This window comes from Crassostrea angulata, chromosome 8, assembly GCF_025612915.1.
Source record: "Crassostrea angulata isolate pt1a10 chromosome 8, ASM2561291v2, whole genome shotgun sequence".
NCBI classification, from domain to species: Eukaryota; Metazoa; Mollusca; class Bivalvia; order Ostreida; family Ostreidae; genus Magallana; species Magallana angulata.
In genome coordinates, this window is record NC_069118.1 from 43562091 (window position 1) to 43577393 (window position 15303).

General features: G+C 32.8%; 1 protein-coding gene across 1 annotated transcript; it reads right to left on the reverse strand.

Moving 5' to 3' along the window:
• Positions 1-9651: 9651 nt before the first annotated feature.
• LOC128161176 (uncharacterized) lies at positions 9652-14395 on the reverse strand. The gene has a single exon (XM_052824405.1). The coding sequence runs from the start codon at positions 14393-14395 to the stop codon at positions 12710-12712; it is 1686 nt and encodes a 561-aa protein (XP_052680365.1). The 3' UTR covers positions 9652-12709.
• Positions 14396-15303: the final 908 nt, after the last annotated feature.

The following is a 15303-nucleotide window of genomic DNA, read 5'->3' on the forward strand; positions in this document are numbered from 1 at the left end:
TAAGGTCTTCCGTTTCCAACGAAAGACCTTATTGTTATTGCTTTGTTTCTTTTCCCCTATTATTATTATTTTTTTTTCTTTGACGTTTTCTCAAAAACGCTTCAGCCGATTTTCATGAAACTTTCAGACCTCACTGAGCACAAAATTTTTAAGAAATTTATCGATCAAAATTTTGGTCGTCACTTCCGGTCCCGAGATATTAAAGATTTTATGTTTTTGCTTGTTCACGCGTTTTCTCAAAAAGTATCAAAGATAAAACTTTCAACTTTTCAGTGGTGGTAGAGAGTCGTTAGCCACAGTGCCTCTCATATATCCGAACGTCTGTCGTCACTTCCGGTCGTCACCGGAAGGAAATGAAAAACCTTAATTTTTCAATTTTTTGGATTTGAATTTTTTTATTTTTTCATTCGATAGAGACGCTCTCAAAACTACAGAATATGAAATTCGTTTTAAAATCAATCCACGCATTCTTGAGATTTGGGACTCCAAAGTTCTGAAGCGAGGGTCCGCGTAGCTCAGTCGTTAGAGTGGTGGACTTGTGCCCAGGCGACCCGGGTTCAGTCCCCGAGTGCCGAATCTTTTTTCTCTCTTATTTGTGTTTTGATTAATGGTTTTATCTTTAAAATAATGGATTTGAATGTTTACCGTTTTATTTTTGTCATAAATAAAAGAAAAAATAGCGGCTTTTTTTCAGTACAAATAGAGCAAATTCTGTCAGCAGCTCTCTAAATTCCGACGCTCGTCGCATCGCCCACATCAAAGACATGCCGCCGAAGTGCCCCTGCAGTTCGACCGCATTAGAGTTCGCTGGGTCGCTTTGCCGGCATCAAAGAAATGCCGCCATCTCAATAAATAAAAAAATATAATTGTTGTATGAATCATTGGTTGTTTACATAAAAACACACCACAAAGAAGAAAATAAGAGTTGGTTTTTCTAATTTTTATGGTAAATTTTAATATACTTTCAGCAACTTGTTTTGAAGTTTAACTATTTCTATTATCTTAAAGAATCGATTTCGTTACTGTAAGCATTTCTAACGGAAATTGTATGATCATTGCCATAGTATAAAGTAATGGAGAACACATTGATTTGTACATTACTCTAATGCAAAGTGCAACTCATCATTTTTCTCTTGGAGATTATGTATTTCAAACCATTTTGGGTTATTTTGGTTGCATTGTATTGAATGAAAACTTAATGTATTAGCATGATTTCAAGGGTCCTCATAATAAAATAAAAATTTATTAGTTCAAATTTTCCAGTCAATTCAAATTTTCATTTCTGTCATATTCTTGCGTAAATAATTGATATAATGTCATTTCATGAAATTTTCTACCACATTTTACATGGAAATATAATAAATACACACACAAACTCTTTTTATTTGACACGGCGCATAGAAATTCAAAAATATCATTCATATAAAATTTAATGACATTCAGGTCTTTAATATTTTAGGTCTTTAGTATGTCCCGCATACCGATCCTGATGCATTGTTTTGAAAAGAATGAAGAACTCCGATATTTTCCGAATAGATTATAGTCTCGATAAAAACGCGCCAAATACGACAATTTGCTAAGTTTGACCTACTTTTCATTTACGAGTAAAAGAAAAAATATGTGATATTTTCTAAAAGGCATAAAACATATTTCTACATGTAAATTGACTTTTAATTCATAAAAATAAGCATAGTATTAATTCTAATAAAAAAGAACTATCCCGCAGAAACGCAGTAACAATATTTAAATGTGTATCAAATAACGGACCGCCTTCCGGCGGCCCGTAATAAAAGTAAATATCAAAGAAAAAATCATAATTAAGATTTTGAGATTTTAAATTTCAAATCAATGGTACAGTGGCTTATACAGCGCTTATACAATGTTCTAATATATGTATTTTGTTTAGAAATTGTGTAATATGTGATATTTAGAATTTAATATTCTACGTTTAATAAAGATGTCACCGACCAACCCCCCCCCTTCCCAATTCATAAAATCATTTAGTTTTTCTGGCCCGATTTTACTTGATCTTTGATCTTGGGCCTTTAATTTCAACTAAGTACCATTTTAGATTACTGTACTAATTACCTGACCAATTCGTTCCTTATTAACAGAGTTATGAAGATTTTGGCATTTGAGTTTCAATTGTCGTGTTTGACATGCACCATGATGCACTGTAAAAAAAAATCTAACTCCCAAGCCCTTCACTCAATCCTAATGAAAATTCGTGAAAATAAACCTCGGACCCCATTCTTATCATCTTCGCTAGCCAAGTGTCCGATTCGTTTTCTGAAAAACGAATCGGACACTTGGCTAGCGAAGATGCATTCTTATTGTCTGTCAAATATTCAGCGGATTGAACAATTAAGACGAAATTCCTGAGATTAAACGGCGCTTATTGCCTAAACGTGGAAATTAAATTTACACAGTACACGCACCGAACCCCCCCCCCCTCCCCCACCTTCCTATTCACAAAATTATTTAGTTTTTCTGGCCCGATTTTACTGGATCTTTGATCTTGAACCTTTATTTTTAACCTAGTTCAATTCTAGATTACTGTACTAATGACCAGACCTATTCGTTCATTTTTAAGAGAGTTATGAATTTTTGGGCATTTGAGTTTCGATTGCGTGCTTGACATGCACTGTAGAAAAAAAATCTAACTCCCGAGCCCCTCACTCAATCCTAATGAAATTTTATGTAAATGTACCTCGGACCCTATTCTTATTGTCTGCCAAATATGCAGCGGATTGAAAAATTGAGAAGAAATTCCTGAGATCAAACGGCGAGTATAGCTAGCCTGTACGGGGACTTAAAATTTACACAGTACAAGGGATGTAAGCAGCCGCATAATATTTCTGTTGCATGTATATTTCTTGTTTTCCGTTTAGTCTGTATCTACGATAGCGTGTGAACTACTTATGAATATTAAAACTGTGAAACTACTGTCATCAAAGTTTTACCGAATAAATTTACGTGTTACTGATTTCGTTATTTCTACATTAATTGTATACAGATTTTATCAATCCTGCTGAAAAAAACCCAGTCAAACATAATAGTAAACGACACGAAAAAAAATTATCAACACTGAAATACATGGGTAAAATGCATCAGTCATTGTTTTAGGACTTCCCCTATTGTTGTTAACCGAATCCAAGATCCACACCTCAAAATTCTATTTTCGATTTATTTACAACGAAAATCAAGCTTGGGTCTTTTTTAATTTTAGTCCGAATTTCCTCTGTCTTGCTAAACGTCCAGTTTTGTTTGCGCCTAATTCCATAAATTAGTATAAATATTGAATTGTTTGTCAATAAAAATTCATTTTATGAAAACTTTTAGTGTTCATAACAAATTTTACTCAAGACATTGAACTTAATAACAATCCGAATTTTAGAACTCAAACCCTGAGTAAACAACGTCCTCAAGGACAGTTTCAATAACTTCAAGGGGTGTGTATTCTTCGTTTGCCAACATATTGTTTCAAATTGATTAGATTCACTTTTGTCCGTAGCAAAAATCAACATCATAAGGATTAGAAAGGCTATTTTAAGAAAATCGTAACACATCTGAGAAAGAAACGATGGATAACATCTATCATTCTAAACAGATTTTAGTTTAGCCAATATTAGTAATTAAAGCAATGGATGTACCTGCCTTAGTGAAGATATTAAAATAATTGAAAAATAGACATAGTATTTGCAAAAAATAATAATAATAGATGTGTTATATTAGTCAGCTCCCGGTCAGGCATGTAGTAAGGGAGAAAAGGGGGCAGAGTTCGGGGTTTTTCTCCATATAAATATGCTTAAAAAAGTACAGGATGCAATAAATGACTATGCCTTCTCCTCCAAGATAAAGAATTTGGGGTTTGTCGTAAATGCTGGAACTACAGAAAATATTGCCTTACTTTACAGGTCTTAAGAACAAGTTTCACAACAGTCCGAAATACACAATACGTAATATTACAACCTTGGGATGGTCTTAGGGCAATGTAAATTATCTCCTAAAGTTCGGACAAAGTAATGACGATTTTTAAATTTAGGAGAGCTTCGAGAAACAGACTAAACTTAGACTTAAGACTTAGACTTACACTTTGAAGACAGACTTAGGATGCACAATAGTCCTAAGATAGCTTTGTGAACATGCCTGCTGGTGTATATATTTTCTCTTAATATATGAAGTGATGGTTCACAATCTACATGTTTACTGTAGAGTATATTGAGGATAAGACGATTGGATGTCTTCAAGTTAGGATTGTTTTTAGGAAGTGCCGTTAGATGGAACGACTTGGAGAAACTCTCTTAAGACGAATATTTGTCCAAAGATAAATCTGAGACATATCTTAGTCTTATGATACTTTCATGAACATACCCCCTGATTTAAATATATTTCATTTCAATATCTTAATGCGTGGATCTTGGAATACGCACAAGACGAGCAAAATCACATGGACCCGCGAAACACACTGCATTCTTACACTTTATATTCTGTGTAAAAACAAACAATATTATCATTCAGCCAGAGAATAAATCCCATTTCTAGACGGATTATCTTTATTTAGAACTAGTTGCTGTCGCTAGGATACAGGTTTTCAGATCCATTATTTCATTGACTTATTCTTCCTCTAACCTTTCAGGTTAGTTTCAATTCACGGCTAGAAGGCTAAAATTAAAACAAAGAATTTACATTGTATGTGAGATTAAAGTACCCGGGTGATAACGGTGAAACAATTAAGTATCCTGAGTGACTTCTGAGTGGAAAAAAGATGTCAACATCTTCGTAAGAAATGTTATGGTTCCTGTGAGCTTTTACAAGTAAAAATGAATATGTATCAATGAAGATTTCTTGGATATTTCCCCTGTCATCTTTTTTCGATTGCACTTCTTTCACAGGTATGTGAAATATAATTAAAAATTGTCCAAATTCGCTGCATTTGTATGTTGTACATACTATAGTATTAACATAAACAGCCATAACCACGTATTCGATAGATATACCTCAAATAGGTTCATGTTTTCTATATGAAGCATGGATTGAGGAAAACAAGATTCGTGTTCTCACTAGGTACTATACTTGATATAGCCTCAATACATTGGCAACGCATGCTGCATGTTGGGTGAAGAATGGTCATGCATGGCTTATGTAAACCGATGTTGATTTGTTCTTTAGTCAAGGACATTTGAACAATTGTTTGGTTAATAACCAAATAATGTTACTTACTTAGTGTAGTTATTAATAATAAATCCTTTTAAAGGAATGATCGGCATGTGACATCATGTTGCTCATGTAATGCTAAACTAATTTATTCGATCTTACACATGTATTACTTTCAGTGAATTTCTAAAATTTATACATAAAACATATGATTTGGTAATTATCAAGTTTCTCGATAAATATGCGATTGAATTGAACAGCACTATTTGTATCAGAAATAAATCTGTTTAATAAGATGATATTAAATGTCGTATCATCGCTACTAGAAACATCAGTTTCAGTGTCTTTTGCACAGCTCAGAACACTATCGAGCATAATTAGACTCTGAAGTGCATTGTCTGAGTGTCTCTGAAGTCGTATATACCACAGTTCTGATGCACGTGGGTATTAAATCAAAATTCTTACAACTGCCTATTAAGCAGGCTCCATAATTAGACTGACAGTACCAATATTTTACATGGTCTCCCTAGTCCGATGCATCAAACTACGCCCACAAATGGTCGGCCTTTGTTGAGGCACGGGTGAATGTAAAATTAATAGATTTGAGTCACGTCTTAAGAGGTCAAGAAGGGTTGAAATTGGAAAACAACTTAACTAAACATGCACATAAGATTTTGCACTTTTAAATTAAAAAAAAATATATGAACGCCCAACTATTTCATTTTCTTTCATGGATTTAAATGATTGATATCATAATAACTGTTTTGATTGACTATATTTACGACAACTTGAAACAGTTAGGTGCTCTTATAGAAACAGGCTCTTACAATTTGGGCGTGGCCAAAAATCTATGAGAAATCAATGTTAGGAACATACCCCTGCTATAATATTAGAGACAATGCCTACATGTAATAACAATGAAAGGAAGAAAAAAGTGAAATAAAAATAAAAAAAAAACTCTCAGTTTGAAGGAAAAATAAAATAATAATACATAGAAAATCTCTACCTTCATTCTTCTGCAAATTATGGGAGCCGATTTCGGACGCTTATAAGATTCATTCTATTCGTCAAAATATTTGAGATAAATGATTCATTTTATTTTATATTTTGATTAAGAGAAAGTATATGTATACATCAAGCAAGCGATTCTGTATGTTTATTTCCACAATATCGTAATCAACATGTGCTGCCAATATACAAAATGTTCTTATATTTAAGAAATAAACAACGTTATTTAGTGAACATGGCGTTGTGTATAGCAACTGCTCTGCTGGCATATTCCATGATGCGCGCTAGCGCATCATGGAAAATATGCCATCAGAGCAGTTGCTTTTCTTAACGCCATGTTCACTAAGTAATTGTTGTTTATTACTTATATTTGCATTTTACCACTCGCAAATACCCTATACATGTACTAGCATAGACCTTGACATTCAGCTATTGCATCAAAAATAAACGTTTAGACTGTAATGTATTTTTTAATTCACATAGATTTTTAAACAGAATCAATGATCCGTAATTATAACAGTAATTCCTTTGACATGTTTTAAATACATCAATTTTAGGGAGTTGGAGAAAAACACATGACGTATCGTATAGTGGTTTTAGTTTATAATGTCATGGAAAAATATATAACGTCACACCTTTATGGCGTCATAGTACGCCAACAGTAAGGTACATAAATTATGGTATAGTTAGGAAGAGTTATCTTTCCTTATACATATACATTGAATTTTGTACATGAAAATATAAAGATAAAACACTTTCGTTTTATTTGGGTACATTTGTATTATACAATAATTAATAACATTTGTTATTGATTAAAATTAAATATGAATAAAAATAAAATACATAAAATTATATGCAATCAATCGGAAAATACTGTATACAGGGTTATTTTCGTACCGTGTTATTTTCGCTCTTCTACAGTTGCAGGCGGTTTTGCCCAGACCTGAATTCGCCAAGTTGCAGTTGTGTTAACAGAGATATTATGTGTGACATAGAATTCGCAAAGTCTTAAATTTGCCCTCTGATCAGTGATCAGTCTGTCCGTCTGTCCGTCCGTCTGTCTGTGATAGCTTTTTCAGAGCATAGCTTTTCTCTTGGCCAAATCTGGCTCATACCTCAACTACAGAGTGCCTTTGGGCAAAGGGTGTGCAGTGACCTTGAACCATGTTTCTAAGTCTAGGTCATATCAGAATTATGTTTGGGGCATATTTTCTCTCCCTTGGTCTAATCTGGCTCATACTTCACCTACAGAGTGTCTATGGTCAAAGGGTATGCAGTGACCTTGAATAAAGTTTGTAGGTAAAGGGTGAAGGTCATATCGGACCCCGCAAAAATCCTTTTCTAGGAGCATTTATACTTACCACTTAGCCCTATATTTCATATAAACATAGCTTTTGAGTGAAGGGTGTGTAGTGACCTTGAACCAAATTTTAAGGTCAATTGTGAAGGTAATAGCAGAATGATATAAAAAATCCTTGTCCGGAGTATATCTTCTTTCCCTTTTCACCAATCTGGCTCATACTTCACACTCATGGTGCCTTTGATCAAAGGATATGCAGTGACTTTGAATAATGTTTGAAGTTCAAGTGTCAAAGTCACAGCAAATAATACAGAAATTCTTTTTAAGAGCATATATATACATGTATACACACACACACACATATATATATATATATATATATATATATATATATATATATATATATATATATATATATATATATACACACTCTGCAAATATTTTACCTATTCAACTGAGCTTTTTTGTTAATGGCGTGCAGTGACCTTGAACAAAGTCAATGTGATAGTCATAGCAGATATCTTTATAACCAGTTTTAGACTGTATTTTATTTTACAGTGGCTTAATCTAGGTCAGATTGAAGATACAAAAGGCCTGTATGTTAGGGGTAATGAGATTAAATTAGAAGTTATCTGCCAGATGGAAAAATTTCGAAGCAAAAGGTTAAAGCAAAAATATCTAAAATTCTTTTTATCCTATTGTCTATTGCTTAAGCAGGGCCCTTTGAGATGGTCACCATCTCAATGTTTTTAGTTAGGTACAAACTATGGTCTTTATACATTAAATACCTCGGAAAAAGCATCGCAATAGTACCAATATCCAATAAAACGTTATTTTACAACCTTAAATCTGGCTAGGTATGTGCTACATGTACCTTAAAGGTTAGACAAAGTTATGGCGGTTTCTAAACAGAACAGCTTCAAAATACTGACTTAATGTATTTCATATATAACTACAATGTATCATACTTCAAATCAAATGGTCTGCAAATTTGATCATTAAAGTCATCGTGTGATTTTAAGGGTTAATTTGAAATAAAGATTCACCCAAGGCTTGAAAAAATTTGTCTGATCTGGATGTTAACATGAAAGGCTTTGGGAAAAGTACATATCTTAGATATAACAGCTCTCACGACAGTGGGTATCCATCATTAACAACAACAAAAATATAGTATATAGATCACTTGGCATATTGATATAAAAACATTAATTTTCTGCCAAATTCTTTAATATACAATGTAATTTAGTACAATTAGAGTTCGAGGTATGAAAAAAAATCATTTTATAAAAGTGATTAGTATATAAAATGAAAAATAAAAGTCAACTAAAATTCTAGTACTGTATTTATACATACATGGAGGTAAACATAAAATGCATAAATATAATCATGTTATCACAAAAATGTACATCCTTTCATAACATTCATTTACATTTACAAACTTGAAGGCTCTTGAAAATTACAGAGTTTTTAACACACTAACAGATTTAACACAAAAATAATTATAACATAAAAACTAAATAATATCCCTTAAAATTCAAGGATAATTGTATGTGCTTTTGTTTGTATGACAAACGGTAACATCATTTTGTTTGGATTCATCCGCATATGATATGAATAGCAATCTCTACTTTTTGGAATTTTTCGACAGGGAATTTGAGCTTAAGATGGATCTTGTTATGTGTCAAAAATATAATTTACGTTATCAATCTTTACCATGCACTATGAATGAGTAATCCAAATATTGTCAAAGGAGAGGTAATTTCATTTCATTTATTGCAAGTGTAAATATCTACTTTTTTGTATCCTTTTTTTAACAAATAGGTAACACTGACCCTGTTAGTACCATATACAAATTAAATATTGATAATTATAAGGTATACATAAATATATTTTTTATTAAAACAATGCTTCAAAATATATGACACATAATTTATCGATTATTTTCAAGTATTTAGTTTTGTCAGCGGTGATGCGCTACTATGATATGTGATTAGGTCCAAACACTGTTTTGCTTATATTTTGTTAAAAAAAAACTGCACAAAAAATCAATAAAAATCAACTTTCAATAAGAAGAAATAAACCATTGGAATTTATTTCGTTTTCTTATTCAGGTATTCATATAACATAAATCATTATAAATTGCCTATTGTTAACTTGATTATTTTGTTATTTTTAGAGAGAGAGAGAGAGAAAGAGAGAGAGAGAGAGAGAGAGAGAGAATGAGAGAGAGAGAGAATTAATTTAAATATTGATTAAATCTTTCCACTTTTCCCAGACCTGATCATATAGTACTTGTAGATTTTTTTTTACAAGTAATATATTAACTTGTGTCATACATATTCTTGATTGAGGGTACCATCCCATTCAGAGACGGTATCTTTCTACAGCATCTCAAACTAAGTTGCAATATATTTGACTTGATCTAAATTTTCGTGAAATCCAACTATGATATCTGTCTCTACTAAAAGCACAAAAACGTAAAAAAGGTATATTTCTAAAACAATAAGTAGCAAATTCATTCAATGAAGAACTATATATGATAAGAGTTAAATTTGGCCCTTATAATTCGCCATTTTTTAAGTGTTTCGGGTACAATAAAATGTTAACTAATTTTTTAGAAGAGTTGTTATAAAATATATTTTTCATCTATTTATTTGATTTATTTGCACTTACTGGCAGTATATGACGTAAGAAGTTACGCCATTTCTATAATCTAATCAAAATCAGCTAAACATTGACATTTTTCTTAAACGGCGAGAAAATGTTGTTTTACAATGTCATATTTCTAAATTGTGGGCACTTGAACCAAAATGAATATTATGTAAACACATCACATACATATCTGTACTAAGAAAACAAAGAATGATAGTTAAATGATGATGTTCATTTTAGGGTGCAATTTTAGACCCTTATCATATAGAGTCCTTTTGTATTAGTTCACATTCCTCCAAAATATACTCAATAGTTTGATATCTTTATCACAACGGAAACATTCTAGTCATATGAGTCTACCTTTTTTAATTTACATGTATGTAAAAATGTTTGTTGCTAATATTCTAAGGTTAATTCGAAACTGAAACATTTTAAGTTTTGTATTTTTGGTGATTTTGAAAGAGAGGTTGAAATGGTCGAAATCACTTAAAGCTGAACACCGCTCTGTCGATATTTATTTCATCACCGCTATCCCTTCAACCCCTATACAAGCCACATATCTCTGAGCAATTTAAATTTTTCCAAGGCAGAAGAATACTGACATCAAATAAACATGTCAATACATTATTTACAGACAATGCAAATAAAATATGAAATAAATGCCATAAAACCTAAGATAACGATTAGAATAAGACACGTCGACTACCTGTGTTATCGGTTTGACGAACGGTTTGAACACATGTGCCTGTGTGACAATGCCTATTTACGAGATTTAGTTTTAAATTATAATAGAGAAAACGGCTCGAAGAAGTTTGCACAATGGTTCATTTGTATTTTTATTAAAGAATTTTGTATAGATCTCTAGATTTTTTTAGCATTTAGTACTGAACTTGTTTTGAAGTAATGAATGGCATACACACTTTTGACAAAAGTACTATATTTTTTTTTCCAGAAATTATCTTATTGTTGCTATCAAGTCATTGTATTCAAGAACATTCACATTAATGCTATGTATAAAAATATCTAATAAAAAAGAAAATACAACCATGCATCTAAAATATCCTTACAGAATATATTTTTGTTTACCTAAAAAGATTCTTTCCCATATAAAGCATTTTTTTTTATATCTATGTCTAAACCTAAATGCACATTGCTACAATGTACTTTCTAATATGATGGTCTTCTTTCAAACCAGTTGAATGACATAATTAATTCGTTGATGCTAATTACAATGTATCTTTTCAAAACTGTCATCTTTAAATTCCGTAGAACACACAATCATTCTTTTTTCAATCGAATGGGGTTACTACTAAATACAAATGAGTAAAATGCACAATATCAATCGTTCAGCTGTGAACCAGAGGGAATAGCAAGCGAGGCAAAACTGTGGTTTAAGGTTGGCTAATAAAAGAGTTTTTAAAATCGTTAAACGACCCAATGGTGTAAGGTTTTCACTTTCCCAATCTCTCATTACTTTTTTATATATATTTTTAAACTTCCGCTCAAAAATCACTTTAATAATATTTTGCAGATTTGAGACCAATTCTATGCCAAGTAATTTAAAAACTTTCTTGCCTAACCCTAGAGCTCTATTTCTAAAATTTATTTAAGAATCGTCTTAGTGGTTAAGATGAAGTCGTTTGTCAAACATAGTATTGCTTACATGTATCAAATCAAGCAACGCCATTTCAATGAAAAAAAAGGGACATGCAATTGTAAGTCAGAAAACGCGTTTCGAAACTACGCCTCTATTTTATAAACGAATCAGACGAATTTATTGTACTCAACAAAATACAATGTACCAAATGGGATAATCTAGAATCGGTTCATCAAAACTAGTTAGTATGTGTTCTAGGCTAATTCTTTAACACAATTATTTTATAGTTTTAGAAGATTTCACTAATCCTTAGATTGTTATGATTTTACCTTACGTTAGTGCGATGTCGTCATTTTTTGTAAGTGTAACAATCACAGAATGAAAATTCGAGGATTATTTAGCAAAACATATTGAAAATGTAAAAAATAAGTATATTGTATCATGAATTTTGAAGCGGATTTCGCATGCATAGATTTCAAGTAATGCAGGGTTGTGAAAAAAAGAAATGTGACTGTTTTCATGAAAGTCAATCAATGCAGAAATAATTGCCATACAAATGAATCATCATTTCAAACACAAAGGAAGCTAAAGCACGTGTTGTCGTATTTAACACAATATCACCAATGGCCGGTTTTTTTTAGGTTAAGGTAAATATTCAAATACCAAGTTCACAGTTCACTAAAACGTTTAAACCATCGGCTGATTGCTGACTTCTTTTTCAGCTTGTTGGTCGCTTGAATTAGAACTGTTAACTCATAAAAACGCCCTCGACACAAGAACCTTGTCAGAACTCAAAGATTCGAATATAAATCGGTCTACTTGTTGCTTCCTCTAAAATGAACAAGAATGATTGATGTTTCATGTGTTACAATACACGATATTGGGTATCAAGTCACATACAGGCTCATGCATTCATAGTTTGAGTACACGTGATATGGCACATTGACAGTTGCGTGGTCAGTTAAGTATCACAGCATATTATGACGACACTTTGTTTAAATGTAATATTGGATTTTCTTTATTTTGTTTTTTTCTGCCTCGGTCACATAGAGATTGTCACTTGAATCCACACATAAATCCCATGGACGGTGTAAGTTACAGTTATCAAATAAACGTAGAAGCTGCCCGTCCTGATCTAAAATGTGGATACAATCATATTTATATTCTGATGTTAGGATAAGGCCATGGCTGTCTGTAGCGATACCGTATGGCTCAAATGGTCTTTTGGTAATAAAATAAGAACCGTTGTAGGTAAATCGGAACTTCCCTTTCCGATTAACAACCACTATTTCGCAGTCGGTATAGTCTGAGACGCAGATATCTTGGTTCCTGTTCTCAGTGATGTATTTAATTTCACCCCCAGATGAATAGAGAGGATCTCCTTTATCGTCGAATTGAATACTCTGTGTCTCCTTGCAGTCACAGTAACGAACAACTTTTGAATCTTCACGATCATCACTGTCCATGACAACCAAGAGGTCACCTGAGTAGGTACTACAGACATTGCGGGGTTTCCATCCCCTTAGTCTGATCACTGCTGGCTGTACCCGTGTGTTCTGTCCTTGGTTTACTATATTCACGGTTCTATCTCTGTAATCGGCATAAACTAAACACCCATTTCTAGTCACTTCTATGTCATATGGCGGGAAGCCTGAAGTAGTTTGAATTGTACGTACAAGTTCTCCATAGATGTTGTAGAGTTTCATATTTTTGTCTTTATAGCCACACGTCCATATGTATTGATCGTTCAGTAAGGCCACACCTCTTACTCCATTGGAGGCTTCATAATCTGTGCGCATGTGTGAGATGATCCGGGGTTTATCAATAAGACGTTTGATAGGGACAGGTGGCTTAATTTTCGAAACAACCATTGTGTAGCCATGATCTTCTTCTTTGATAGGCAAACCGGAGAGAGAACCAAACTGTTGAAAAATTTGCTTTTTGTCTATATCCCCAGGCGTAAAATTTGGTAAGGACGAAGGAAGTTTAGGTGGCCTTTTTTTGAATTCATCATTTCTTGATTTGTAAGCTGATACATTCTTAAAATCATTGGAGTTCAGAATTTGCTTCATATCATCAATCTTTTGTGTGATTTCAGAAATTGCCGATTTCATTTCAATTTCTTGTTCATTGAAGACAGCGATATGTTTGGAGTCAAAATCACTAATATAAGATATCAGTGTTTGGATAACAAAGTCTATTTTTTTGTGCAAATTTTCTCCATGCTTAATAACAGCTGCTGTGAAATTCTGGGAATTTTTGCTCAAAGTATCTTTCTGAACGGGGATACTTGATTCAATCTTTTGATATTTCGGAAAAATCACATTTTCTAATTCGTCTAAATCTCTTTGAATGACCTCTTTCTGGCTTTCAAAAAATTTCAAAATCTCAACATATGCATGACCTATATGTTCTCCAGAGGATGCACATGTTGCACAGATAGAAATGTCACATTCTTCACAGTAAAGTTCACATATTTTTGTGGAATGTTTTGGACATTTGGTAGCAAGTTCTCGCTTGTTAAACGGTACCACTTTGTGTTCAGTGGTTTCATCTAAGATATGTTCCCCTACACATACTTTACATAGATGCAAATGACATATGCCACAGTACAAAGGGGGACTAGGAGTTTTACAAGATTGACACCGTAAAACATCCTGGCCACTGCACGTGGGGTCCATAACTAGACACCTTAGTGATTGTGAAATCCCCTGCAAAAAAAAAAACAAAAAACAAAAGAGTCACTACCGATGACTGCTGTAGAGTGACCTTAAAAACAAGTTTAGTATATGAATATCACAGCTTCACTTAACCAAGTACAACGTATCTTTCGTGGGGTCTACTACATTTATATGACCAATCCCTTGTCCGGTACGCAATTTTTACTTGCACAAAAAGCCAAATAGCGACTTTGCTCTCCTAAACACCAAATACAATGTCATGCAATCTGTGATCCAAAAAGTAAGTGTGGTATCTGGCAGTGTGAACCCTACGCCGTTTAAAAGTGGCAAAATAAATTCGATCGATTTTAAAGCCAAAATGATAAAAATGGGGGATGTTTTGATGTATATAGTTATTTTAAGTTTTGTATATTTAAGAATTTGTATCCGTATATTTTGTTTTAGTCGGATTTTTTTTGAAGGATTGTAAAAAAGAATTGCTATTCTCATCGCTTTTTGAACGTTGATTACAATGTCTTAAAACAGATGCTTGAGCAGATTTATTTATTTTTTTATTATATAATATCACTTCACACATTAAAGGTTCGAGACAACGATGCAGGTACACAGGTAAACTAACGGAGCTGGGATTATGTACATATGATGCACGGGTCTGGTGAACAAGGGGGGTTTCACACCTTGAGACTTTTAAACTGATTTGTGTATAATTAGCTACTCAATTATCATCAGATAAGCAGAGAAATAAATTAGACTATGTAAAATCAGGCGAACATCAGCTAATACGTGTATGTAACACGTCCATCAGAAAATGGAAAAGTAACTATTGTTCAAAAAGCCTTCATTTTCACTTATTTAATTACCTAAAATGAAAAAAAAGGTTAAAGTTCAATAAATTTAATCTTATTTTT